The following is a 26,380-nucleotide window of genomic DNA, read 5'->3' as shown; positions in this document are numbered from 1 at the left end:
TTTTTTTTCAAGTGATATATTAAACCTACCAGGTTCAATATACCGATAGGATACATACATACATATATATACACATATAAATTATATATATATATATACACATATAAATTATATATATATATATATATATACATATAAATTATATATATATATATATATATATATATACATATATATACATATATATATATATATATATATATATATATATATATATATATATATATATATATATATATATATATATATATATATATATATATATATATATATATTGAACCTACCCCCCATGGTTCAATCTATCGATAGGCTGTATAGATTTTTTAAATCTATTTCTCTAAGCGATACATTGAACCTTCCCCCTAGGCTCAATATATATATAGGCTGTATATATCTTTTTTAAAGCAATATATATTGGACCTACCTCAACACTGCACCCATCATGCTGGAAGGCGAAGCTCTGGAGGAGATTGAGGAGTTCACCTACCTTGGCAGCATTGTCAACAAGCAGGGTGGAACAGATGCAGATGTGAGAGTCAGGATTGGCAAGGCCAGAGTTGCGTAGCACCAACTAAAAAACATCTGGAGCACAAAAGACCTGACCATCACAACAAAGATCAAGATCTTTAACAGCAATGTGAAGTCAGTCCTACTCTACGGTGCTGAGACATGGAGGACTACGGTGAATACAACAAACAAAATCCAGTCATTCATCAATACCTGCCTGCGACGAATCCTCCAGATCCACTGGCCTAACACCATCAGCAACAAAGAACTGTGGGAACGTACCAGCCAAAAGCCAGCGGACGAAGAGATCCTCCAACGACGTTGGAGATGGATAGGCCATACTCTCCGTAAACCAGCCACAAACACCACAAGACAGTCCCTCAAGTGGAATCCCCAAGGGAAAAGAAAGAGAGGTCGGCCGCGAAACACCTGGCGTAGAGACTTGGAGGCAGACGCCAAGAAAATGGGCTACACTTGGGGACAGCTTGAGATGTTGGCCCAGGACCGGGGTGCATGGAGAACTCTTGTTTGCGGCCTAAGCCCCAGAAGGGGTAGTAGGCGATGATGATGATATTGGACCTACACCCCCAGGCTCAATATATCGATAGTGTATATATTTTTACATTCATTTTTGTAAGAAATATATTGTACAGTCAATATCGCAATCAGTCCCATAGTTATCCCGTGTTTTGGAACTATACAGGCTTACGTGAACCACGTGACCACCCCGCCAGCGAAAGTCAGAGTGCTGCAACTCTTCTTTCTCCGTGGCTCTGGCGTAGAGGCCCTGGAAAACAATATGGGTTAGGGTTAGTCAATAGCATGGGTAAGACAATATGGCCTAAGGTTAGTCAATAGTATGGGTTAGGGTTAGACAATAATAACAAGGGTTGGGATTCAGTGGTTAATCATGGTAGTTAAAGCTAATGTAGGTAGTTTAATAAAGACAAAACAACTTGGTAAAAACCAGCAGATTTTATTAAACATTTTATCATCTGTACACAAAGCAGCCCAGCAGCGTTACCATGACAACACCCCTGCGGGCCCAGCGAGGACAAACTAGACTATGGGATGGATCTGCTCACACACACACGGTGTAAGGCTGTAACAAAATGTGTTTCTGTATGTGTAATATATATATATATATATATACATACACGTGTGTGTGTGTGTGTGTGTGTGTGTGTGTGTGTGTGTGTGTGTGTGTGTGTGTGTGTGTGTGTGTGTGTGTGTGTGTGTGTGTGTGTGTGTGTGTGTCAGAGAGAAGACTTTGAACAGGCGCAGAGCAGAAGCTGTTTAGGTCTCCTGTGATTGGTTGAGCGGCTCCTTGTCAATCAAGTGGTTTCTAATAGTAGGAAATGTTCTCCGCTTTGGTTTCACATTCGTGACTCCAACTCCCACAATCCCTCTCTCTGGAGCAGCCCAGCCAATCACATCAGATCTGTAAGACTTTCACCATTAGTAAACAAAATAAATAAGGCTATGACAGAAAAAACAATATATGTATATATACACACATATATAAATATGTGTATATATATACACACAAAAACACACACACAATGTATATATATATATATATATATGCATAAATACACATATACATATATATATACACATATATATTCAAAGATAGAAAAAGACAACAACAAATGTGCAATGATTCCAGTATCATCATTTTAAACAAAAATGTTCACATCTCATCTCTATGGTAACCGAACACTTGAAACATGGATGCTGTTGATTGCTTGCTCAGCCTTGATGCACCAATCAGAGCGGTCGTACCAGATCAGGCCAGCAGGGGTCACTGATGTCATCAGAGTGCGACAGTGAGCCGCTTCGCTTCCTTAGCATCGAGGCCCCGCCCCCTGACTGTTAGTCAACCAATCACAGCAGGAGGAGGTGTTATGTCACAGGGCCCTCGAGACCATGCAATACCACGGACACACACACACACACACACACACACACACACACACACACACACACACACACACACACACACACACACACACACACACACACACACACACACACACACACACACACACACACACACACACACACACCTGATTGGAGGAATACCCTGGCGGGGAGGAGTTAATGTCCAATCACAACAGGAAACAAAGAGGAGAGGTAAGGAAGGGGCGTGGCTCTTGCAGGAAGAAGCGGGATTAGACCCAGGAGGCGGCCATAAACTGTTCCAATAAACAGCTTCAACATGGAGCCCCTCCCCTCAGTGAGTTCAGCCAGGTGGGGCGTGGCTTGTTGGAGGCAGGGGGTGTGGCTTGGTGGCAGTGGGAGGAGAGTGGGCGTGTCCCCACTCTACCTGTCCTTCAGCTCTTGCGTCAGTCTCTTGGTGATGCGGCCGCAGAGCAGACCCAAGACGAAGAGCAGGGCCACGCCCCCCCCGATGGACGCCAGCAGGTAGTTCTTGGACGGTGAAGTCATCACCTGCATGGCCAGGTCCGAGAAACCGTCAGCCGGCGCCACCTGGAGGTCAAAGGTGACGGGTCAGAGGTCATGGTGTCATGTTGCAGATGTTCACTCATGCCACATATCACAGGAAAGGGATTGATCCACACCATTAGAGACTCAATCCCAACAGCTGGTACATCAACGCATAGGTCCGACCGCCAGAGAAAGATAGATTAGATTTTTTATTGTTGTCATTGCACATGTTACAGAGCAACGGAAATAGACGAGGAAGCTGCTCTAGTACGAGGGAGCAGCACTCTAGATCACTCTCTAGTACTAGGGAGCAGCACTCTAGATCATTCTCTAGTACCAGGGAGCAGCACTCTAGATCATTCTCTAGTACCAGGGAGCAGCACTCTAGATCACTCTCTAGTACCAGGGAGCAGCACTTTAGATCACTCTCTAGTACCAGGGAGCAGCACTCTAGATCATTCTCTAGTACTAGGGAGCAGCACTCTAGATCATTCTCTAGTACCAGGGAGCAGCACTCTAGATCATTCTCTAGTACTAGGGAGCAGCACTCTCCTATATGCGATGGCGACCCGAGGATCAACTTTAAAATGAGGTGTAACCGGAGCGTTAATAAAAGCTACAGTGTGCAATCATTGCGGTCATTGGGGTTAGATCATTGGGGTTAGATCATTGGGGTTAGATCATTAGGATTAGATTACCTTTGCAGCGTAGCCCCACATATCGATCCGGTCCTGAAGCCTCTTCTTACACTCTGGCTGCAAACGGACTCGTTTGTCCTGCATGGAATCCAGCAGGCAGGACATCTCTGAAGACACACATCACAACACGTCTGTACCGGCTAGCTGGTGAGATGGCTCCCTAGCTAACGGTTGAGTTCCAACCGTCAAACAGTTAGCCAACACAAGCTGCTGGTGTTCATCAGACTTTAGCCCACCTCGCCAACTTGTGATCTGGAGACTCAAGCAACTACTGGAGCCAACATACGATTACAGGGCCAAAATATTAGTTATATAACTTTTTGTTCAAACAGAAGTGTAAACCTTTCGTGTGAAAGGAAGTGAGTCAGAGAAATATAGATTGAGTCACAGTGAGTGAGTGAATCAGAAAGAGTGAGTCAGAGAGAGAGTGGGTCAGAGAGAGTGAGTCAGAGAGAGAGTGGGTCAGAGAGAGTGAGTCAGAGAGAGAGTGGGTCAGAGAGAGTGAGTCAGAGAGAGAGTGGGTCAGAGAGAGTGAGTCAGAGAGAGAGTGGGTCAGAGAGAGAGTGGGTCAGAGAGAGTGAGTCAGAGAGAGAGTGGGTCAGAGAGAGTGAGTCAGAGAGAGTGAGTCAGAGAGAGAGTGGGTCAGAGAGAGTGAGTCAGAGAGAGAGTGGGTCAGAGTGCGTCAGAGGGGTGTCTCACGTCGTCCGTGGCCGGGCGGGATGGCAGCACACTGGTGTTTGATGTCGAGGGCGCAGGCCGTGTGGAGCACCGGGTCAACAAAGATGTCCGCCTTGCTCTCCTTCAGCATGTTCAGCACTTCCTGTAGCAGACAGGAAGTGTGTAAGCGTGGATCAGGTGGTGTTCCATGATTGACTGATTGGTGTGTGTGGGGGATTGTGTTTGGCTGATGGTTGCGTATGGAGGGTTGTGATTGGCTGATGGTTGCGTATGGAGGGTTGTGATTGGCTGATGGGTGCGTATGGAGGGTTGTGATTGGCTGATGGGTGCGTATGGAGGGTTGTGATTGGCTGATGGGTGCGTATGGAGGGTTGTGATTGGCTGATGGGTGCGTATGGAGGGTTGTGATTGGCTGATGGGTGCGTATGGAGGGTTGTGATTGGCTGATGGGTGCGTATGGAGGGTTGTGATTGGCCATACTTTTTTGCAGGCTTCTGGTTTGATCTTGAGGAGGTTGAACTTCAGACATTCCTCCACCTGACCGGTCTGCTCCTGGGCCGCGGCCTCCTCCGAGCACAGCCGCGCGATCTACACAAGATACACAACACACACTTTATATACACAACACACGTTAACAACACAACACACCTTACATACACACACACGTTACACACACACAACACACGCTTTATATAGACACCACACACGTTATATACACCACCACACAACACATAATAATCATACCACAACACAACACACACGTTATATACACCACAACACAACACACATTATACACACCACAATAGGGCCCGACCGATTCATCGGCCTGCCGATTTAATCGGCCGATTATAGCCTTTTTGAAAATAATCAACATCTGCCAAAAAGACGCCGATTACAACCGATTTATTTGTATTTATTTTTTTTAGAAATGTTATTGCGCTTAGTATCCTGCAGATTGCGCTCCTACTCGCCTTGCTAACTAACAACTTTAGCTGGAGTAAAAAAGAGGAGATTGAATTTTACCGTACAACATGAAAGCACGCTCGCTCAGGCAGCTGCGCGCTCACCTCACCAATGTACACAAGACGCGTTATTTGAGCATGTTGTGCCTGTTTTTCTTTAGGTCCCAGGCCATGTTAATTTAGTTATACTGTAGACTCTAACGGTGAGACCATACTGCTCAGCACGCACGTGTTAGTCACTGCTCACGAGCGCAGCACATTGGGAGTTAGTTATTTATTTTACATTACTCATTTTTTACTAAATGTATTCTAAAACACTCAATTCACATATTCGTCAAAAGTGTTTCAAGTATATTTAAGGTATCAAAAACTATGTTTTAAAGGCTTTTTTTTGTTTTGTTTTTAATCGGCCGATTAAATCGTAATCGTAATTTTTCTCTGAAAATAATCGGCATCGGCACTCAAAAATCAATATCGGTCGGGCCCTACACCACAACACAACAAACACGTTATATACACCACAACACAACACACATTATACACACCACAACACAACACACATTATACACACCACAACACAACAAACACGTTATATACACCACAACACAACACACATTATACACACCACAACACAACACACATTATACACACCACAACACAACAAACACGTTATATACACCACAACACAACACACATTATACACACCACAACACAACACACATTATACACACCACAACACAACAAACACGTTATATACACCACAACACAACACACATTATACACACCACAACACAACACACACGTTATATACACACCACAACACAACACACATTATACACACCACAACACAACACACACGTTATTATACACACCACACACGTTCTATACACCACAACTCAACACACATTATACACACCACAACACAACACACACGTTATATACACCACAACACAACACACATTATACACACCACAACACAACACACATTATACACACCACAACACAACAAACACGTTCTATACACCACAACACAACACACATTATACACACCACAACACAACACACATTATACACACCACAACACAACACACACGTTATATACACCACAACACAACACACATTATACACACCACAACACAACACACATTATACACACCACAACACAACACACATTATACACACCACAACACAACAAACACGTTATATACACCACAACACAACACACATTATATACACCACAACACAACACACACGTTATATACACACCACAACACAACACACATTATACACACCACAACACAACAAACACGTTATATACACCACAACACAACACACATTATATACACCATACCTGCAAACTCAAGTGCTGAAATAGGTGACAACCTAAACCGTTAGCTATTTTAACATGTAAACTACGCATTCTAGTGTACTAGTTAAGTTCTGAAAAATCCTTCAGTGTTAATATCTCATTTGCACCCAAGTAAAACAAAAAAAAGCAGGTGCCCCTTCTCATAGTTGTGTTTCAACAGAACAATTTAAATGTGAAAAGGTCTATCCACTAACCAAACCAGTTTTAAAGCCATTATTTCTGCTGCCACATGGGGGCGCTATACAAAACATGCACACTTAGGACAGGTAAACAGTAAATCCCATTTACCAAATTTGGCAATTTTCCGAATGTACTGTATACAGTGTATATGGTATTTACAAAAGTGGTAAGCGTACGTTCATATGTCTCTCGCGCACAACCGTTATGTTGGTCTGGACTTATATGATGTATGTAAGGGATAATGTTGTACAGAATGCCGGTCATTACCGGGAAAATAAGCCCCGACAGGGAGAACCGGACCCCGACGCGAAGCGGAGGTGTCTTGCTTCGCCCTGAAGGCTATTATTTTCGATAATGACCGGCAGCGTTCTATACATCATCTATACACTGCTTATTAAACGGGCCCTTGCCAAAACGAAACAATATATTCACACGGTGTGTCTTTTTAAAATTAACATTCATATTGTTGATCAGCAGAGAAATAGTGTGCAAAAGACGCAGATTTTAGTTAGCAACCGGACACGCGTGTGTAAGAAAGACGTGAATCAGGCAAAAAATATCCACTTTCCTTGACGGCGGTCAAGTTCGGTGCGCATAAAAGTACAGAGGGACCAATTGCGAACTACTGCAGCTGCTGATGCCATCGCTCCAAGTTAAAAAGCAGCCGCATCCATCTAAACCAATTGGAATAAGTGTATACATCTCGATTATAGTGTACTACACCACCACTTTTATTCCGCACAGAATTTTGTTCTGATGTAGGCGTATATATGATAATTTTTTATTCTGATTGAGCTGTTCTTCCACTTCTAATCGGTTTAGAAGTGTCCACGTTAACGCAGCTAATGACGGGCTGTTTTAAAGTATACGTTTATCAAAACAAAATAACCCAGGCGCAGTCTCATTTTAAACTTTTTGTTTTCTTTCGGGAGTGACTGACGACTGAGCAATTCCACTCCAGGACTGGGCCGATGGAGAAAAAAAACACACGCTGTGGTTTATCTTGATTATGATTGGTGGTCGTGGAACGCGAGTCATTTGGCCAAAGATTTTGTATTGTGAAGATAGCACACTTGTTTCTCACTCATTATACAGTTGGTTATTACACAGTCTATGGTTGGTCAGTCGGTCGGTCCCCCCCCCACTAAAAAAAAACCTCTTCGAATCACCACGATTCACGTAAATGACAGATTTTGAGTTAAAAACTGTGAATTTCGCCAAATGGTAACTAGATTGCAGGTATGATACACCCAACACACTCATATACACACCACACACGTTATATACACACAACACACTCATATACACACACCACACATGTATACAACACACGCGTTATATAAACACCACAGTCACATACACACACTCATATATGTCGTACCTCAGGGGTGCAGTGGATCTGCAGCTGAGGGTCCAGTCTGTAGTCCAGCGCCGACTCCTCCAGAATCACCCGGATCTGGTCCTCACAGTCCGGAGACAAGCGCTGCACACACAGTAGCAGTCAGCTAGCCATTTACAGAAGTAGTTATCTAGCACTATTCACACAGTAGAAGCCAGTTAGCCATTTACAGAAGTAGTTATCGAGCACTATTCACACAGTAGAAGCCAGTTAGCCATTTACAGAAGTAGTTATCTAGCACTATTCACACAGTAGCAGCCAGCTAGCCATTTACACAAGTAGTTATCTAGCACTATTCACACAGTAGCAGTCAGCTAGCCATTTACACAAGTAGTTATCTAGCACTATTCACACAGTAGCAGTCAGCTAGCCATTTACACAAGTAGTTATCTAGCACTATTCACACAGTAGCAGTCAGCTAGCCATTTACAGAAGTAGTTATCTAGCACTATTCACACAGTAGCAGTCAGCTAGCCATTTACAGAAGTCGTTATCTAACACTATTCACACAGTAGCAGTCAGCTAGCCATTTACAGAAGTAGTTATCTAGCACTATTCACACAGTAGCAGCCAGCTAGCCATTTACACAAGTAGTTATCTAGCACTATTCACACAGAAGAAGCCAGTTAGCCATTTACAGAAGTAGTTATCTAGCACTAATCACACAGTAGCAGCCAGTTAGCCATTTACAGAAGTAGTTATCTAGCACTATTCACACAGTAGCAGCCAGTTAGCCATTTACAGAAGTAGTTATCTAGCACTATTCACACAGTAGAAGCCAGTTAGCCATTTACAGAAGTAGTTATCTAGCACTATTCACACAGTAGCAGCCAGCTAGCCATTTACACAAGTAGTTATCTAGCACTATTCACACAGTAGCAGTCAGCTAGCCATTTACACAAGTAGTTATCTAGCACTATTCACACAGTAGCAGTCAGCTAGCCATTTACACAAGTAGTTATCTAGCACTATTCACACAGTAGCAGTCAGCTAGCCATTTACAGAAGTCGTTATCTAACACTATTCACACAGTAGCAGTCAGCTAGCCATTTACAGAAGTAGTTATCTAACACTATTCACACAGTAGCAGTCAGCTAGCCATTTACACAAGTAGTTATCTAGTGATATTCACACAGTAGCAGTCAGCTAGCCATTTACAGAAGTAGTTATCTAGCACTATTCACACAGTAGCAGTCAGCTAGCCATTTACAGAAGTAGTTATCTAGCACTATTCACACAGTAGCAGTCAGTTAGCACTATTCACACAGCAGCAGTCAGCTAGCGCTACACAGCAGCAGTCAGCGAGCGTTATACAGTAGCAGTCAGACAACAGAGGTCCTCTCTGATTGGTCAGTCAGTGTTTACCTGGTCGGCGTACTTCAGCTTGAGGCAGGCGATCACCTGACCCTCCAGCTCACTGTCGCCGCCCCCTTTCTTCAGGATGCTCTGACAGAATTTGGGGATGTCCGCCTTACAGGACTTCTTCAGGACCGGGTTCAGCCTGTAGTCTACACACACACACACACACACACACACACACACACACACACACACACACACACACACACACACACACGAGAGGGTGAGTACCTGTGTTCTGGGTGAAAGGGTGAGTACCTGTGTTCTGGGTGAGAGGGTGAGTACCTGTGTTCTGGGTGAGAGGGTGAGTACCTGTGTTCTGGGTGAGAGGGTGAGTACCTGTGTTCTGGGTGAGAGGGTGAGTACCTGTGTTCTGGGTGAGAGGGTGAGTACCTGTGTTCTGGGTGAGAGGGTGAGTACCTGTGTTCTGGGTGAGAGGGTGAGTACCTGTGTTCTGGGTGAGAGGGTGAGTACCTGTGTTCTGGGTGAGAGGGTGAGTACCTGTGTTCTGGGTGAGAGGGTGAGTACCTGTGTTCTGGGTGAGAGGGTGAGTACCTGTGTTCTGGGTGAGAGGGTGAGTACCTGTGTTCTGGGTGAGAGGGTGAGTACCTGTGTTCTGGGTGAGAGGGTGAGTACCTGTGTTCTGGGTGAGAGGGTGAGTACCTGTGTTCTGGGTGAGAGGGTGAGTACCTGTGTTCTGGGTGAGAGGGTGAGTACCTGTGTTCTGGGTGAGAGGGTGAGTACCTGTGTTCTGGGTGAGAGGGTGAGTACCTGTGTTCTGGGTGAGAGGGTGAGTACCTGTGTTCTGGGTGAGAGGGTGAGTACCTGTGTTCTGGGTGAGAGGGTGAGTACCTGTGTTCTGGGTGAGAGGGTGAGTACCTGTGTTCTGGGTGAGAGGGTGAGTACCTGTGTTCTGGGTGAGAGGGTGAGTACCTGTGTTCTGGGTGAGAGGGTGAGTACCTGTGTTCTGGGTGAGAGGGTGAGTACCTGTGTTCTGGGTGAGAGGGTGAGTACCTGTGTTCTGGGTGAGAGGGTGAGTACCTGTGTTCTGGGTGAGAGGGTGAGTACCTGTGTTCTGGGTGAGAGGGTGAGTACCTGTGTTCTGGGTGAGAGGGTGAGTACCTGTGTTCTGGGTGAGAGGGTGAGTACCTGTGTTCTGGGTGAGAGGGTGAGTACCTGTGTTCTGGGTGAGAGGGTGAGTACCTGTGTTCTGGGTGAGAGGGTGAGTACCTGTGTTCTGGGTGAGAGGGTGAGTACCTGTGTTCTGGGTGAGAGGGTGAGTACCTGTGTTCTGGGTGAGAGGGTGAGTACCTGTGTTCTGGGTGAGAGGGTGAGTACCTGTGTTCTGGGTGAGAGGGTGAGTACCTGTGTTCTGGGTGAGAGGGTGAGTACCTGTGTTCTGGGTGAGAGGGTGAGTACCTGTGTTCTGGGTGAGAGGGTGAGTACCTGTGTTCTGGGTGAGAGGGTGAGTACCTGTGTTCTGGGTGAGAGGGTGAGTACCTGTGTTCTGGGTGATCTGTCTCTTGGTGATCAGCTGTTTACACTTGGGGTCCATTAGCTCTGCGTTCTTGTTCTGCTTCAGACACTGAAGAACACTCTTCCCCTCCGAGTCCGTGCAGTACCGCTACACACACACACACACACACACACACACACACACACACACACACACACAAAGACACACCGTTACCTCTCAACGATTCTCGAGGAACCTCGGTGCACTGTTCTCAAACTATTGGTACAGATCTCTACAATCAATCAGTCTGACCGGGTCATGTGGCTGAGGGGCGTGTCTTAACCTGGTCACGTGACCGAGGGGCGTGTCTTACCCGAATCATGTTCCTGCAGACCCTCATGAGCTGGTAGTCCAGCTCTGGGTCCATCATCTCCACCTCCTGCAGCCTGAAGACCCGCTGGTGACACTTCGGAGACAGCTGCCGCTTCTTCTCTTTCAGACACTCCTTCACCTGCATACACACACACACACACACACTGAGCTCACCTGGAAACAGACACACACTGAGCTCACCTGGAAACAGACACACACACACTGAGCTCACCTGGAAACAGACACACACTGAGCTCACCTGGAAACAGACACACACTGAGCTCACCTGGAAACATACACACACTGAGCTCACCTGGAAACAGACACACACTGAGCTCACCTGGAAACAGACACACACACACACTGAGCTCACCTGGAAACAGACACACACACACACACACACACACTGAGCTCAACTGGACACACACACACACACACACACACTGAGCTCACCTGGACACACAAACACTGAGCTCACCTGGACACACACACACTGAGCTCACCTGGACACACACACACTGAGCTCACCTCGACACACACACTGAGCTCACCTTGACACACACACACACACACACACTGAGCTCACCTCGACACACACACACACACTGAGCTCACCTCGACACACACACACACTGAGCTCACCTTGACACACACACACACACTGAGCTCACCTCGACACACATTCAAGATGAGCTCACCTCGACACACATTCAAGATGAGCTCACCTCGACACACACACACACACACACACGCACACAAGCTGAGCTCAAATCGACACACACACAAGCACACACACAAAAAAACCTTTGCTCTAGTTCTTGACAGGCAGTGAGACAGGTAACGACAGACAGACTCACAAACAGAAAGGCTCACCTGTGCACTGCCGAAAGCAACATTGGGACACAGTTTGTTGATGTCTTGTTTACACGACTCGAACAGTTCTGGTTCCAACCGGATATCCTCCGACTAGGAGAGAGAGACAGGGTGAATGTTCTGACCGACCACCAGGAGAGAGAGACAGAGCCCACCAGGAGAGAGAGACAGGCTGAAGGTCCTGACTAACCATCTCCAGCTCCTCCACACGGAGCTGCTTTCGACACTTGACTGAAACCTTCTGCTCCTTCGCATCCTGGAGGGTGTCGTTCCTCACTTGGGTGCTGAGGCAGAGCACCACATCCACCCTGAGAGAGAGAGGAGAGACAGAGACAGAGACAGAGACAGAGAGAGTATGATTTAGTTTGATGCTGCATGTTTCAAGGTGTTATGCATAGCTGGTTAGCTAGCCCTCTGGTTAGCTGGCCATCTTGTTAGCTAGCCCTCTGGTTAGCTGGCCCTCGGTTAGCTAGCCCTCTGGTTCTTTATCTAGAGGATGCTGTGGTTGCTCTGAGGTCTCCTTAGTCTCCAGCCTTACTTCTTCTTGATGTTGGGGCACAGTTTGAGCACATCCTCCTTGCAGGCCATCTTGAACTTGTAGGAGAAACGAAAGTCTTTGATTTGGATCTGGAGAAGAAAGGAACACATTCAACTCAAATTCGTATTTGACCTTTTTTGTATTTTGTTCATTTAAAAAACAAATAGAACACAGCTGAACACTTAACAGCTAAAAGATGGTTTCCCGAACTCGTCCGAGTCCTACCCAAACGTTGCAGATGGCCAACGGTTGGGCCGGTGTGTAGCAGCATTAAAGTCTAACCCTTGTGGGACTACTGCACACCACTCTAAAGCCTAACCCTAACTCTAAAGCCTAACCCTAACCCTAAAGCCTAACTCTAAAGCCTAACCCTAACTCTAAAGCCTAACCCTAACCCTAAAGCCTAACCCTCTGGATAGGAGCAGCGCTCTGACTGACCAGCTGGAAGTGAGTGACGCCCACAGCACACTTCTCATTCATCTCCTTCTGGTGTTTGTTCTGCACCAGACACTCCATCAGATCCCCCGATTCCTGCTGGGTATCTGCCACCTCCTGGGGAGACAGACGGACAGACAGGCGGACACAAAGAGTAAGACACAGAGGGCAAAACAGACAGACGGACAGACAGACAAACACACACACACACACACACACAGACAGAGAGAGAGAGAGACCTACGTGGCAGTAGGCGTGTATGACCGGCTCACAGGCCCTCATCAGCAGAGCTTCAATCTGGATGTCCTGCAGAAAACGTGGAGTAGGTCTTAGATTAGCATAAGGTCAGCTGGTTAGTTTGACCTGGTGAATTAGTTTCCTCTACTGGTACCCAGCCGTCAGCTGGAGGTCCTGTTCTCATCTACTCTACTGGTAGTCCCACCAATCAGACTTTGGATTAATTTCTAAAGTCCTTTCTTTCTCTGTGGGATCTGTCAGCACAGAATTGGCCAACAGAAAACATTAAGTGAAGAAAATACACAATTTAAAATATTCAAACACTTCATCTACTCTCTCTACTCGCAAATAAGCTTTCTTCTGTGGATACGAAACCCTGGCAGCTGTTGGTGTCTGGTCCAGGCTATGAGCCTCTCCCCCCTAGAAGTCCTGCTTAGTAGGACTGCTGGACCAGAGGTTCTGCTGTGACACAGTAGGACTGCAGGACCAGAGGTTCTGCTGTAACCTAGTAGGACTGCTGGGTCAGAGGTTCTGCTGTAACCTAGTAGGACTGCTGGGTCAGAGGTTCTGCTGTAACACAGTAGGACTGCTGATGGACCAGAGGTTCTGCTGTAACCCAGTAGGACTGCTGGACCAGAGGTTCTGCTGTAACACAGTAGGACTGCTGGAACAAGGGTCTGAGAGTTGTACCTCCGACTCCAGCTCGGTCAGGTCTCCCACTGTGTCTCGACACTCTGCCACAAGGTCCTCCAGGTGGTCCTGAAGACAGTCCAGCTCCTGCAAGAGCCACAGTTGAGCTGTCAATTAAAACGCCAGCCGTGAATCAATCCTGTAAACCACATCTAACAGGCCTTTTGACCAACAAACCTGTCAATCATGTAGGGGTGAATGAATGGATAGAGGCGAGGTAGGGAAGGAGGGAGGAGGTCAGGGAGGAGGTCAGGGAGGAGGGAGGGAGGAGGTCAGGGAGGAGGGAGGGAGGAGGTAGGAGGGAGGGAGGAGGTCAGGGAGGAGGTCAGAGGTCAGGGAGGAGGTCAGGGGGGTGGGAGGGAGGAGGTCAGGGAGGTCAGGGAGGAGGTCAGAGGTCAGAGAGGAGGGAGGGAGAAGGTCAGGGAGGAGGGAGGAGGTCAGGGAGGAGGGAGGTCAGAGAGGAGGGAGGTCAGGGAGGAGGTCAGAGGTCAGGGGTCAGGGAGGAGGTCAGAGGTCAGGGAGGAGATCAGAGGTCAGGGAGGAGGTCAGGCAGTAGAGTCAAGCAGGGTGGAGGAGGTGAGCTCTGACCTGTCCGGCGTTGATCTTCTCGCTGCACCACTTGCCGAGGTCGGTCATGCAGCGCGTCTGGAGCTCCGGGTCCAGCCTCACGTCCAGCGCTCGCTGACGGAGGATCCTCTGCACCTCCACCTTACAGTCCCTGGAGAGCTGAGGAGGAGCAGGAGGTCAGGAGAGAGAGGGTGGGGAGGGGTTTGGTATGAGGAGAGAGGAGCACGGGGAGGGGTTTGGTATGAGGAGAGAGGAGGAGGGGTTTGGTATGAGGAGAGAGGAGCAGGGGTTTGGTATGAGGAGAGAGGAGCACGGGGAGGGGTTTGGTATGAGGAGAGAGGAGCACGGGGAGGGGTTTGGTATGAGGAGAGAGGAGCACGGGGAGGGGTTTGGTATGAGGAAAGAGGAGGAGGGGGAGGGGTTTGGTATGAGGAGAGAGGAGGAGGGGGAGGGGTTTGGTATGAGGAGAGAGGAGCACGGGGAGGGGTTTGGTATGAGGAGAGAGGAGCACGGGGAGGGGTTTGGTATGAGGAAAGAGGAGGAGGGGGAGGGGTTTGGTATGAGGAGAGAGGAGGAGGGGGAGGGGTTTGGTATGAGGAGAGAGGAGCACGGGGAGGGGTTTGGTATGAGGAGAGAGGAGCACGGGGAGGGGTTTGGTATGAGGAGAGAGGAGCACGGGGAGGGATTTGGTATGAAGAGAGAGGAGCAAGTAAAGCTCAAGTTTAAAACTGTAAAAACTGTTTGAAAGATGTGAGTGACATTGATGAAGGATCAACATCAGAAGGAACTCTAGGGCGGATGAGGAGGCTGATGGGTCCTGGGGCTATGGTTAGGGGTCATGGGGTTAGGGGTCATGGGGTTAGGATTAGGGTCCCGGGGTTAGGGTCCTGGGGTTAGGGTAAGGGTTAGGGTCATGGGTCCTGGGGTAAGGGGTCTTGGGGTTAGGGTCCTACCCTCCGGCCTTGGTCCACGGAGCGGTTGGCATGGCGATAGAGGCAGGAGAACACGGCTCCCGGGGGCATTATCTCGCTGGTGTCGTTCCAGCCGGGGGTGTGGCACAGCCGGGAGGCGTCGCCCTGGCACTTCTTATAAAGGACGGGGTCAAGCCTAACGACACACAGTTAACGAGTTACAGGACCGACTCGGCTGATTAGGGCTAACGAGATAGAGGGTAGCTAACGTACTTCCAGTCACGCGCGATGAAGTACTGCAGCTCCAGCAGGCGGCTCTCACAGTCCTCCACCATCTTGTCCGTGTACAGATGCTCCATGAGGCAGGACAGGATCCTGAGGACAGCACACCCATTGGGTCATCCCGCGTGTACAGCTCTCTACACACAGAGTGTAGAGAGCCGTGTGTGTACACTGTGTGTAGAGCAGTGTGTGTAGAACAGTGTGTGTAGAACAGTGTGTCTAGCAGTGTATGTAGAGTGAGTAGAGCAGTGTGTGTGGAGCAAGGTGTGTAGCACTGTGTGTGTAGAGCAGTGTGTGTAGAGCAGTGTGTGTGTAGAGCAGTGCGTGTGTGGAGCAGTGTGTGTGTAGAGCAGTGTGTGTGTGTGGAGCAGTGTGTGTGTGTGGAGCAGTGTGTGTGTAGAGCAGTGTGTGTGTAGAGCAGTGTGTGTGTGGAGCAGTGTGTGTGTAGAGCAGTGTGTGTGTAGAGCAGTGTGTGTGTAGAGCAGCGTGTGTGTAGAGCAGTGTGTGTGTAGAGCAGTGTGTGTGTGGAGCAGTGTGTGTGTAGAGCAGTGTGTGTGTAGAGCAGTGTGTGTGTAGAGCAGTGTGTGTGTGTAGAGCAGTGTGTGTGTAGAGCAGTGTGTGTGTAGAGCAGTGTGTGTGTAGAGCAGTGTGTGGACCTACATGGGGTCTCCGTTGCGGATGTGCTTGCAGGCGGTCTGGATGACGGACTCACAGGCCTCGTTGAGGGCCCGGTCGATGCGGTAGTCGGCCCCGGGGTCCGCCTCCTGGATCAGGGTCTGGAGCTGGGGGGGGGGGACGGACGGGGACAGGGGGGTCATATCTACAGAGTCTCCACACGGGGTTCAACCCTAGACCACCTCTAGGTGACGCTAGGTCACGGCGCGCCGATGGGCGTGGTACTCACAGCCTTCTGGCACTGCTTGTCGATGGCGGCCTGGTCGCCGCGGCCCACCTTCATCAGGCAGTGCAGCGTGCGCCCCTTCCTGTGCAGCCCCGAGCAGTGGGCCTCGATCTCCCCCCGGCAGTGGAGCACGATCTCCGGGCTCAGAGAGAAGTCCTCCATCAGCATCCGGCGGTAGTCCAGCATCTCCCCCTGGCACTCGCCGCTGACCGTCCGCCCTGGAAGAGGTCCACAGCTAACCACCAGTGCAAGGTGGTTAGGCCGGTCCAAACAAGGACCGGCCGGTACCCACAGGACGCCCCAGGACCCAGCTGTATTCCTCTGAATTCCTCCCCTGTGCTCCGTGTTCGGCCTCATCAGACGATGTCTCTCTCTCATCTTGACGCTGAACAACTACGCTACAGCGAGGAGAGCAAAACTGTGATCTATCAATCTATCGAGATTTATCAATCTATTAATCTATGAATAGAGATCGATAGATATCGATCTATTGATCTCTAGATAAAATCCAGCATTTCGCTCCTCCTTCCTGACTGAACTATGCTGAACTAGAGAGTGTGTGTCTGTGTGCTTGTCTCTGTGTGCGTGCGGGCCTACGTGTGCGTGTGTGTCTATGTGTGCTTGCGTGCTTGTCTCTGTGTGTGCGTGCGTGTCTGTGTGCGTTTCTCTCTGTTCATGTGTGTGTGTGCTCGCCTCTGAGTGCCTGCCTCTGTGCGTGTGCATATCTGCGTGCATGTGTGTGTGTCCCCTACCCCTGTGGACCGAGGACTCCAGGCAGAGCAGCAGGTAGGACAGCCGGGCCTCGCGGGCGCGGGCGCGCGGCGTCTCCACGCTGCAGTGCTGCTTCTTGAGGTCGGCCCTGCAGGCCCGCGCCAGAGAGTAGCTCACCTTGTAGTCCTGAGAGATCAGCTTCTGACGGGTGGTCAGGGCCTCTCGGCACTACACACACACACACACACACACACACACACACACACACACACACACACACACACACACACACACACACACACACACACACACACACACACACACACACACACACACACACACTCATTGCTGGAGGCTCTGCGTGAGCACAATGAAGATGTATCACCTGCTAGTCTGCCCTGATACGAGTACACACTACAACAATACACACTACCACGATACACACACTTATACTCTCTTACCCGCTCAGACATCGCTTCCTCAAACTTGTGGTTGAAGAGACACTTGTAGACCCTCCCCTCTCCAGCTGGGGTCTGCAACACACACACACACACACACAAGTTGGAGGAGGAAGAGGGAGAGAGGAGATGATGAAGTTAAAGGAAAATTCCGGTATTTTGAAGATTGAGCCCCCTCTCTGGTTTGTGTAGGATGAAATAGAGTGGTTAACGCCGAAATTTTGGCTATTGATCCTGCCTCGAGTATTTGGCTAATTTCGAATCGCCCCTGCCTGCTTCACAATGGCTGGCTATGGGCATTCAAAAACACCCCTAAACGTTTGTTTTCAGAAATGTGAAGTGGTTAGTGGTGTTTGTTGATGTTCCTAATCAAGTATCGTAGCGAAATACACTTTGGCTGAATCCGAATACTCATACTTGCATACTATATAGTATGCATTTTGTAGTATGTGAAAAATATAGCGCGTCCGAATACTCAGTACGCATTCTGTAGTACGGAAGACGTTTCCGAATGCGTACTACCGCCAAAGTAAACCACGGACCTCACTACGCTATCCCACAATGCAACCAGAGTCTGGTAACAAACGAAGAAGAGATGGCTGACCCGACACCACCAATAGCGGCTTTTTATTTGTGTGTGTGTGTGTGTGTGTGTGTGTGTGTGTGTGTGTGTGTGTGTGTGTGTGTGTGTGTGTGTGTGTGTGTGTGTGTGTGTGTGTTCAATAAAAAAGGAAAAATTTAATTCAATCGTCTTTTTCACGGAGTAAATGTATTATTATTCCAAAAAAATGACTTACCAAATGTCCACATATATACATCATAACCTGCCGGTAAGTCGCTCTACGAGATGACCGACGACGACTCGAGACAGGACCAATAATCTAAATTTCGGTGTTAACCACTCTATTTCATCTTAGACAAACCAGAAAGGGGGCTCAATGTTAAAAATATCGGAATTGTCTTTTAAGGAGAAGGAGATGAAAGGGGAGGAGGAGGAGGAGGAGGAGGGAGAGGAGCTGCAGTAGGACTCACGTTCTCACAGAAGCGCTCGCGGTCGTCCCTGCAGGAGAAGTAGAGGTAGCGGTCCAGGTGGAAGTCATCGGAGGAGAGCTCGGCCACGCGGAGGATGGCCTTCTTACAGTCCTCCCTGATGGGGGCGACCCCCACTCCCCCCTCTGCCTCCTGCACCACCCCCTTCTCCAGGCACTCGATCACCTCGCCCTGGGAGTGGAGGTCCTAGGACACAGAGAGAGAGAGAGAGAGAGAGAGATGAGCATGGTGCACACACAGATATATTACAGTAAATCTAGAACAATACAGTACATTCTAGTCATAGTGACTAGTACTATGACTAGTCCTAGTCATTGTACTATTTAGCAGTACCTTCTCTCCCGTGTTGATGCTGCCACAGTGCAGGCTGTTGATGTCGTCGCGACACTTGTTCATGAAGCCGCAGATGAGGTGGTAGTCGCTGAACACGATGCTGGTCATCTTGGTGATGTACTGTTTGCACTGGTGCTCACTGATGTTTCCACGGTGATCCACCAGACAGGACACCAGGTAGCCCTTCCCTCGCTCTTCTGCAGCACACTCCTTGATCTGCGGGCGACGGAGCGTCAGAGCGCCAGGGTACCATAGCTCAGGGCGCTAGGGTACCATAGCTCAGGGCGCCAGGGTACCATAGCTCAGGACGCCAGGGTACCATAGCTCAGGGCGCCAGGGTACCATAGCTCAGGGCGCTAGGGTACCATAGCTCAGGGCGCTAGGGTACCATAGCTCAGGGCGCTAGGGTACCATAGCTCAGGGCGCTAGGGTACCATAGCTCAGGGCGCTAGGGTACCATAGCTCAGGGCGCTAGGGTACCATAGCTCAGGGCGCCAGGGTACCATAGCTCAGGGCGCTAGGGTACCATAGCTCAGGGCGCCAGGGTACCATAGCTCAGGACGCTAGGGTACCATAGCTCAGGGCGCCAGGGTACCATAGCTCAGGGCGCTAGGGTACCATAGCTCAGGGCGCCAGGGTACCATAGCTCAGGACGCTAGGGTACCATAGCTCAGGGCGCCAGGGTACCATAGCTCAGGGCGCCAGGGTACCATAGCTCAGGGCGCTTTTACTTGGATTTTCTAATGCACTTAATTATTATTTAATAATAAGTTATTACGGAGAATTGGAGTCGACTCAGAACATGATTCACTATTCCAATGTGAGGGTGCAGCCCTGATGTATGAAATGCTCCACCCAACTGTTTTGGGGGGAACCATTCAGAAGATGGCCGTGTGGGGGTCTGACCTCTGAAATGGTGGTCTTGCAGACCTCGACGGCCACCGACTCGAACTTGGGATCGGTGGTGAGGTTCAGCTTGTAGTTCCAGAGCAGCTGCAGGAGATAACATGAGATGAAGACAAGCTAGCAGGCTACCGCTAGAGAAACCGCTAGCAGGCTACTGCTAGAGAAGTCTGTTAGCATTGATTAATACACAGCTTAAATATTAGCCATTAGCATGGAGCAACACATGGCTAGCAGGGTGCATTCTGGCATATTGCCTAGCAGAGTGCATCCTGGGATACCGTCTGGGCTAGCAGAGAGCATGCTGGGATACCGTCTCAGCTAGAAGAATGCATGCTGAGAGATTAAATACTCACATGGTTGCAGTCAGCAGCGATCTCAGTTTCCTGGTGGTTAGAGGAGCAGAGGAGGATATGAGAGAGCGCCACATTAACCACAGCCTACAGCCACCGTTTACTTCTGACTGAAGAGGTCTGGAGCCCCGGACTGGAGTCACTGTCTAACCCCTACCTGCTCCTTAATGACTGGAGACCAGCCATTAAGGAACAGGTAGGGGTTAGACAGTACAGAGACAGGCCATTAAGGAGCAGGTAGGGGTTAGACAGTACAGAGGCAGGCCATTAAGGAGCAGGTAGGGGTTAGACAGTACAGAGACAGGTCATTAAGGAGCAGGTAGGGGTTAGACAGTACAGAGACAGGTCATTAAGGAGCAGGTAGGGGTTAGACAGTACAGAGACAGGTCATTAAGGAGCAGGTAGGGGTTAGACAGTACAGAGACAGGTCATTAAGGAGCAGGTAGGGGTTAGACAGTACAGAGGCAGGCCATTAAGGTGCAGGTAGGGGTTAGACAGTACAGAGACAGGTCATTAAGGAGCAGGTAGGGGTTAGACAGTACAGAGACAGGTCATTAAGGAGCAGGTAGGGGTTAGACAGTACAGAGACAGGTCATTAAGTTGCAGGTAGGGGTTAGACAGTACAGAGACAGGTCATTAAGGAGCAGGTAGGGGTTAGACAGTACAGAGACAGGTCATTAAGGAGCAGGTAGGGGTTAGACAGTACAGAGACAGGTCATTAAGGAGAAGGTAGGGGTTAGACAGTACAGAGACAGGTCATTAAGTTGCAGGTAGGGGTTAGACAGTACAGAGACAGGTCATTAAGGAGCAGGTAGGGGTTAGACAGTACAGAGACAGGTCATTAAGGAGAAGGTAGGGGTTAGACAGTACAGAGACAGGTCATTAAGGAGAAGGTAGGGGTTAGACAGTACAGAGACAGGTCATTAAGGAGAAGGTAGGGGTTAGACAGTACAGAGAAAGGTCATTCAGGCGCAGTAAATGGTTAGACAGTAGGGCCGTTTGTAACAGTAAGACTACATAAATGTAACTGTTCCTTAACATATTGTTAAATTACTGTCTTTGCATTTGATTATTGTTTATTCATGTGTCCAAGTATTGTACATGCAATAACATACATTTGTACTGTGCTATTATAACATCGTTATACCATCGTTATAACATCGATAATTGCGTCTCCTCGGCCAGCTGTAGGGTAAGATTGCCGGATGGTTCTTTAACTCGGTCTGTGATGGTGTTTCTTGACAAACTGACATTCAAAAAAGTCTGTATCTTGGGGTATACCTGCTCACACACCTTAATTATGCACTGATTCAGAAATGCCCCCTTTGAAGACCACTTTGAAGCTTTGAGATTTCTTCAGCCACAATAAATCTAGCTTTCACTACTGTATCATTTTGGGCTGTAGCTTTCGTAAACATATGATGAGGCTGTGATTGCAGTCTGCCTTTTAATTCTTGGACAATTTTATGTTTTCTTGGAGGCTACATTTAGCATACTTGACTCTAGGGCTGTCCGCTGAAAGTCTATGATTCGAATCATCAGTCAGGAAACCCAGCAGTCGACTCAGAGAATCTGCGCGTACAGATGCCACCGCAGGCTTAATATTCCCCATTTGCATCATAGCTCTTATGATAATAATAATAAAGAGAAGCTTTATTTAGACACTGTCCATCTCACTGTGGCGATTGATTCATTGTAACTTTGTTTGCTAGACAGAATCGGCCGTCTCCCCTTACATTATTGCTACATTTTCTCTAGGAGCGCAGTCAGTGTGACGACACAGCACTGTGTATTCCTCCCTGCCCTCAGAGACACCACCCTGCCCGAGGAGACACCACCCTGTCCTCAGAGACACCATCCTGCCCTCAGAGACACCACCCTGCCCTCAGAGACACCATCCTGCCCTCAGAGACACCATCCTGCCCTCAGAGACACCATCCTGCCCTCAGAGACACCACCCTGCCCTCAGAGACACCATCCTGCCTGAGGAGACACCATCCTGCCTGAGGAGACACCACCCTGCCCGAGGAGACACCACCCTGTCCTCAGAGACACCATCCTGCCCTCAGAGACACCATCCTGCCCTCAGAGACACCATCCTGCCCTCAGAGACACCACCCTGCCCTCAGAGACACCACCCTGCCCGAGGTGACACCATCCTGACGGGGAGACACCATCCTGCCCGAGGAGACACCACCCTGCCCGAGGTGACACCATCCTGACGGGGAGACACCATCCTGCCCGAGGAGACACCATACTCCCTGATCTGGAGAGGAGGATGGTGGTGATTTTTTATCCCCATCATTGCCCTGTGGTGGTTCCTTAGCAGCCGTCGCTCAATTAGCGCACACAAGAACACTAATGACCACGACAGCTTCACAGCTTAAATCACAAACATATAGACCAAATAACGCGTGATTTTCACAATTGAAAAGCAGAGCATCTTTAACTCGCCCTTCCCAGAATATTCCATCCAACACAAACACACACGGCCACAAGGAGGAATGTTGTGGAGCGGCGGCAGCAGGGCGGCGACCGGTTATAATGCCATGGTCTGAAGACCAGCAGCCCTCACCGCCTGCAGGGAGATACAGCCTCCAGGAGCTAGACCCGACCCAGCCTCCAGCCAGGAGCTGGGGTAGACCCGACCCAGCCTCCAGCCAGGAGCTGGGGCAGAGCCGACCCAGCCTCCAGCCAGGAGCTGGGGCAGAGCCGACCCAGCCTCCAGCCAGGAGCTGGGGCAGAGCCGACCCAGCCTCCAGCCAGGAGCTGGGGTAGACCCGACCCAGCCTCCAGCCAGGAGCTGGGGCAGAGCCGACCCAGCCTCCAGCCAGGAGCTTGGGTGTGTTGGACCAGTCAGACTGGTTAGATCAGACCACTTCTAAAGTCCCTTTGTCTAAACGGTTTCCATACAAAACCTATGACATATTTTTGCGGTTTGCTTCTCATTGTACACCCTTGACCGTATCCCCTAGCCTCCTTCCCCTCTACCTCTTCCGTTGAGTCCTAGGTCCTAGTCTCCCCCAGCCTATAGACCCAGCTCCTATACCTAGTTTCTTTCCCCAACGCCAAGCTCCTAGCCCTAGCTCCTAACAACCCAATTCGTGGTTCCTATCTCCTAACCCCAACTCCCGTAAGTCCTAGCACCTAACAGGTACCTCACAGCATCAAGAGAACTGGAGGATGATGATGAACGTTGATGAATGAGTTCTGTGAATCAGATGTTATTCTACCACAGCCTTGTTACTAACTTGATCCTGATTGATCAATAACATGAGACTCGTGTGCCTGTCGCGTTCCAAATCAATGCAGAAGAATAAAAAAGAATGAGGACGAATGTTTTAGCTCCGGCTGATCAAGTCGAGAAGACCGCTGAAGGTAACTGATCCTCTGTCTATTTTATCATTGTTGGCAACAGGGGATAAAAGTGGAATAAATCAAGACGTCTATTATTAGAAACACCTTAATACTGGTGATGAGGCCGAGAGGAGAACAGCTCACCATCGCCCACAAGGCAGGCTCACTGCCTCAAGGACCCCTCTTGGAGGAGGTCTGGAGGAATCCTCTAGAGGGGGGAGGAGTCCAATTGTCCTACCACCCTCCTCCAGAGGGACTCCGCCCTCCTCTAGAAGGACTCCTCCCTCCTCCAGAGGACTCCTGCCTCCTCTAGAAGGACACCTCCCTCCACCAGAAGGACTCCGCCCTCCTCCAGAAGGACTCCGCCCTCCTCTAGAAGGACTCCGCCCTCCTCTAGAAGGACTCCTCCCTCCTCTAGAAGGACTCCTCCCTCCACCAGAAGGACACCTCCCTCCTCTAGAAGGACACCTCCCTCCACCAGAAGGACTCCTCCCTCCTCTAGAAGGACTCCTCCCTCCTCTAGAAGGACTCCTCCCTCCTCCAGAAGGACTCCTCCCTCCTCTAGAAGGACGCCTCCCTCCTCTAGAAGGGCGCCTCCCTCCTTTAGAAGGACGCCTCCCTCCTCTAGAAGGACGCCTCCCTCCTCCAGAAGGATGCCTACAGGTCGAACTGTGGACATGGAAGTCCACATCCTCCATTTTAAGACCATCCCCTAAACGTTTAACCCTCCTGACCCCAATGACAGGGTACAGCCCAGAACATAACAGGGTCTTCCTGCCACCACGTCACTGAAAGGTAGTTACCAGTACAACCCTTAGCTCTCAGCTGACCAAAGGTGCTCCCAGTTATTCTGAGTATCGTAATGCCAAGGAGAAGGAAGGCGTCCAGTAGCCTTCCTCCACTTGCAGAATGCATCCTCAACACTGTCGTTATAGGGTGTCAGTTCGATCGTCTATAGCGGGGATAACCTTAACCCCTGATCAGGAAGTCCCTTCATTCTGCTCAGCGTCTCCAATACCAGATCCCCATAAGTCGCTTTGGAAAGAAATAGTTAAGTTTATAGTAAAGTTTCCCCACCTAATGATCGCTCCAGTTCCTTACTTTAAAACCAGTTGGACCTTTACAGACGAGTGAAGAGAGACGAGAACCAGCCAGACCCATAACGAGGATTCCGTTATATATCTACTCCTTGAGTGAACCAACCGTTTACTGTCCACTGTGTGATACAACTCTAAAATCTGGTTTAGTGGTCGCCCAGACTTAATGCCTCGTGATGAAGCGGTCACTGTTTATATCCTAGTAATGACAGGACCGGACCCGGAGACCGGTCCTCCTCACCTCTTTGCGGTCCTGGAGACACTCAAGCACGGCCAGGTTGTTGTTCCATGAGTGTTTGGGGCAGAGCCGGCTCAGGTCGTCCCGACAGGCGGCCTCCTCGGCCAGCTTCCAGGGAGCGGAGCGCCGCCGGGGAGCCGAGGCCCCGACTACCGGGCTCCGGTCAGCCTCCACCGGGCCGCCTGGTCTCACCGGGCCGCCGACCCCGACTACTGGGCTCCGGTCAGCCTCCGCCGGGCCGCCCTGTCTCACTGGGCCGCCGGCTCCGACTCCCGGGCTCCGGTCAGCCTCCCCCACGGCACCCGGTCTCACCGGCGGGTTGATAACGTCTTTACCGACGGCCTTGAAGCCCGCGTTGTCCCCGCGAATCAAACACACATTCACTGCGATGAACGCGAAGAGCAGGAGAAAGGGAACACGTACACACTCCGCCATCTTCAGAAGAGCTCCGAGCTGAGGAGGAGGAAGAGGACGTGACGTCACCATAGAGCTAGAGCTACAGCATAGAGCTACAGCTGGTAGAATGTACCTCCTAATCTAGTGGGACATTTCTACACTAAGAAATAGAAAACTACACTAACTGCCACACGTCAACTAGCGTATTTTTATATTTTATTTGGATTTTATTTTGTTCATTTAAAAAAGTCCAGAGCCTAGGACCCCTGGATTTAAGAACTGATCTGGAAGCAGCGTCACAGGAAGGTTCTGGGTTCCACCCCCCAGTGTCACAGGAAGGTTCTGGGTTCCACCCCCCAGTGTCACAGGAAGGTTCTGGGTTCCACCCCCCAGTGTCACAGGAAGGTTCTGGGTTCTATCCTCCAGTGTCACAGGTAGGTTCTGGGTTCCACCCCCCAGTGTCACAGGTAGGCTTTGGGTTCCATCCCCCAGTGTCGGGCTGCAGATAGTGGAGACTTTGGTCCAAGCAATGGAAAACAAATTTACAAATTTAAAGATACTATAAAAAAACTCTAAAAAATGTTTAGGGTGAGGGTTCATGAGTCATTGAATCACTACC

The 26,380-nt window shown here is 49.4% G+C and overlaps 1 protein-coding gene and 1 long non-coding RNA gene across 2 annotated transcripts; both read right to left on the bottom strand.

The window, feature by feature from the left end:
• Positions 1-1,467: 1,467 nt before the first annotated feature.
• LOC132464399 (Golgi apparatus protein 1-like) lies at positions 1,468-25,833 on the bottom strand. Its single transcript, XM_060060745.1, has 26 exons — positions 25,369-25,833; positions 20,677-20,706; positions 20,324-20,410; positions 19,418-19,633; positions 19,067-19,270; positions 18,038-18,109; positions 17,618-17,804; positions 16,869-17,083; positions 16,625-16,746; positions 15,956-16,057; positions 15,725-15,878; positions 14,793-14,930; positions 14,205-14,291; positions 13,521-13,583; positions 13,281-13,394; positions 12,843-12,931; positions 12,495-12,612; positions 12,305-12,397; positions 11,433-11,570; positions 11,104-11,227; positions 9,610-9,752; positions 8,227-8,328; positions 4,815-4,922; positions 4,356-4,476; positions 3,657-3,763; positions 1,468-3,000 (listed from the first exon to the last, which is right to left on the bottom strand). The coding sequence occupies exons 1-26, from the start codon at positions 25,798-25,800 to the stop codon at positions 2,833-2,835; spliced, it is 3,534 nt and encodes a 1,177-aa protein (XP_059916728.1). The 5' UTR covers positions 25,801-25,833; the 3' UTR covers positions 1,468-2,832.
• Positions 20,871-22,879, bottom strand: LOC132464427 (uncharacterized). Its single transcript, XR_009527260.1, has 2 exons — positions 22,689-22,879; positions 20,871-22,468 (listed from the first exon to the last, which is right to left on the bottom strand). It is a non-coding gene; the product is annotated as an uncharacterized LOC132464427 (long non-coding RNA).
• Positions 25,834-26,380: the final 547 nt, after the last annotated feature.

The sequence above is a fragment of the Gadus macrocephalus genome, chromosome 9 (assembly GCF_031168955.1).
Source record: "Gadus macrocephalus chromosome 9, ASM3116895v1".
Lineage (NCBI taxonomy): Eukaryota > Metazoa > Chordata > Actinopteri > Gadiformes > Gadidae > Gadus > Gadus macrocephalus.
Note: the sequence above shows the minus strand (reverse complement) of the source record. Positions and strands in the feature narration are given on the sequence as shown.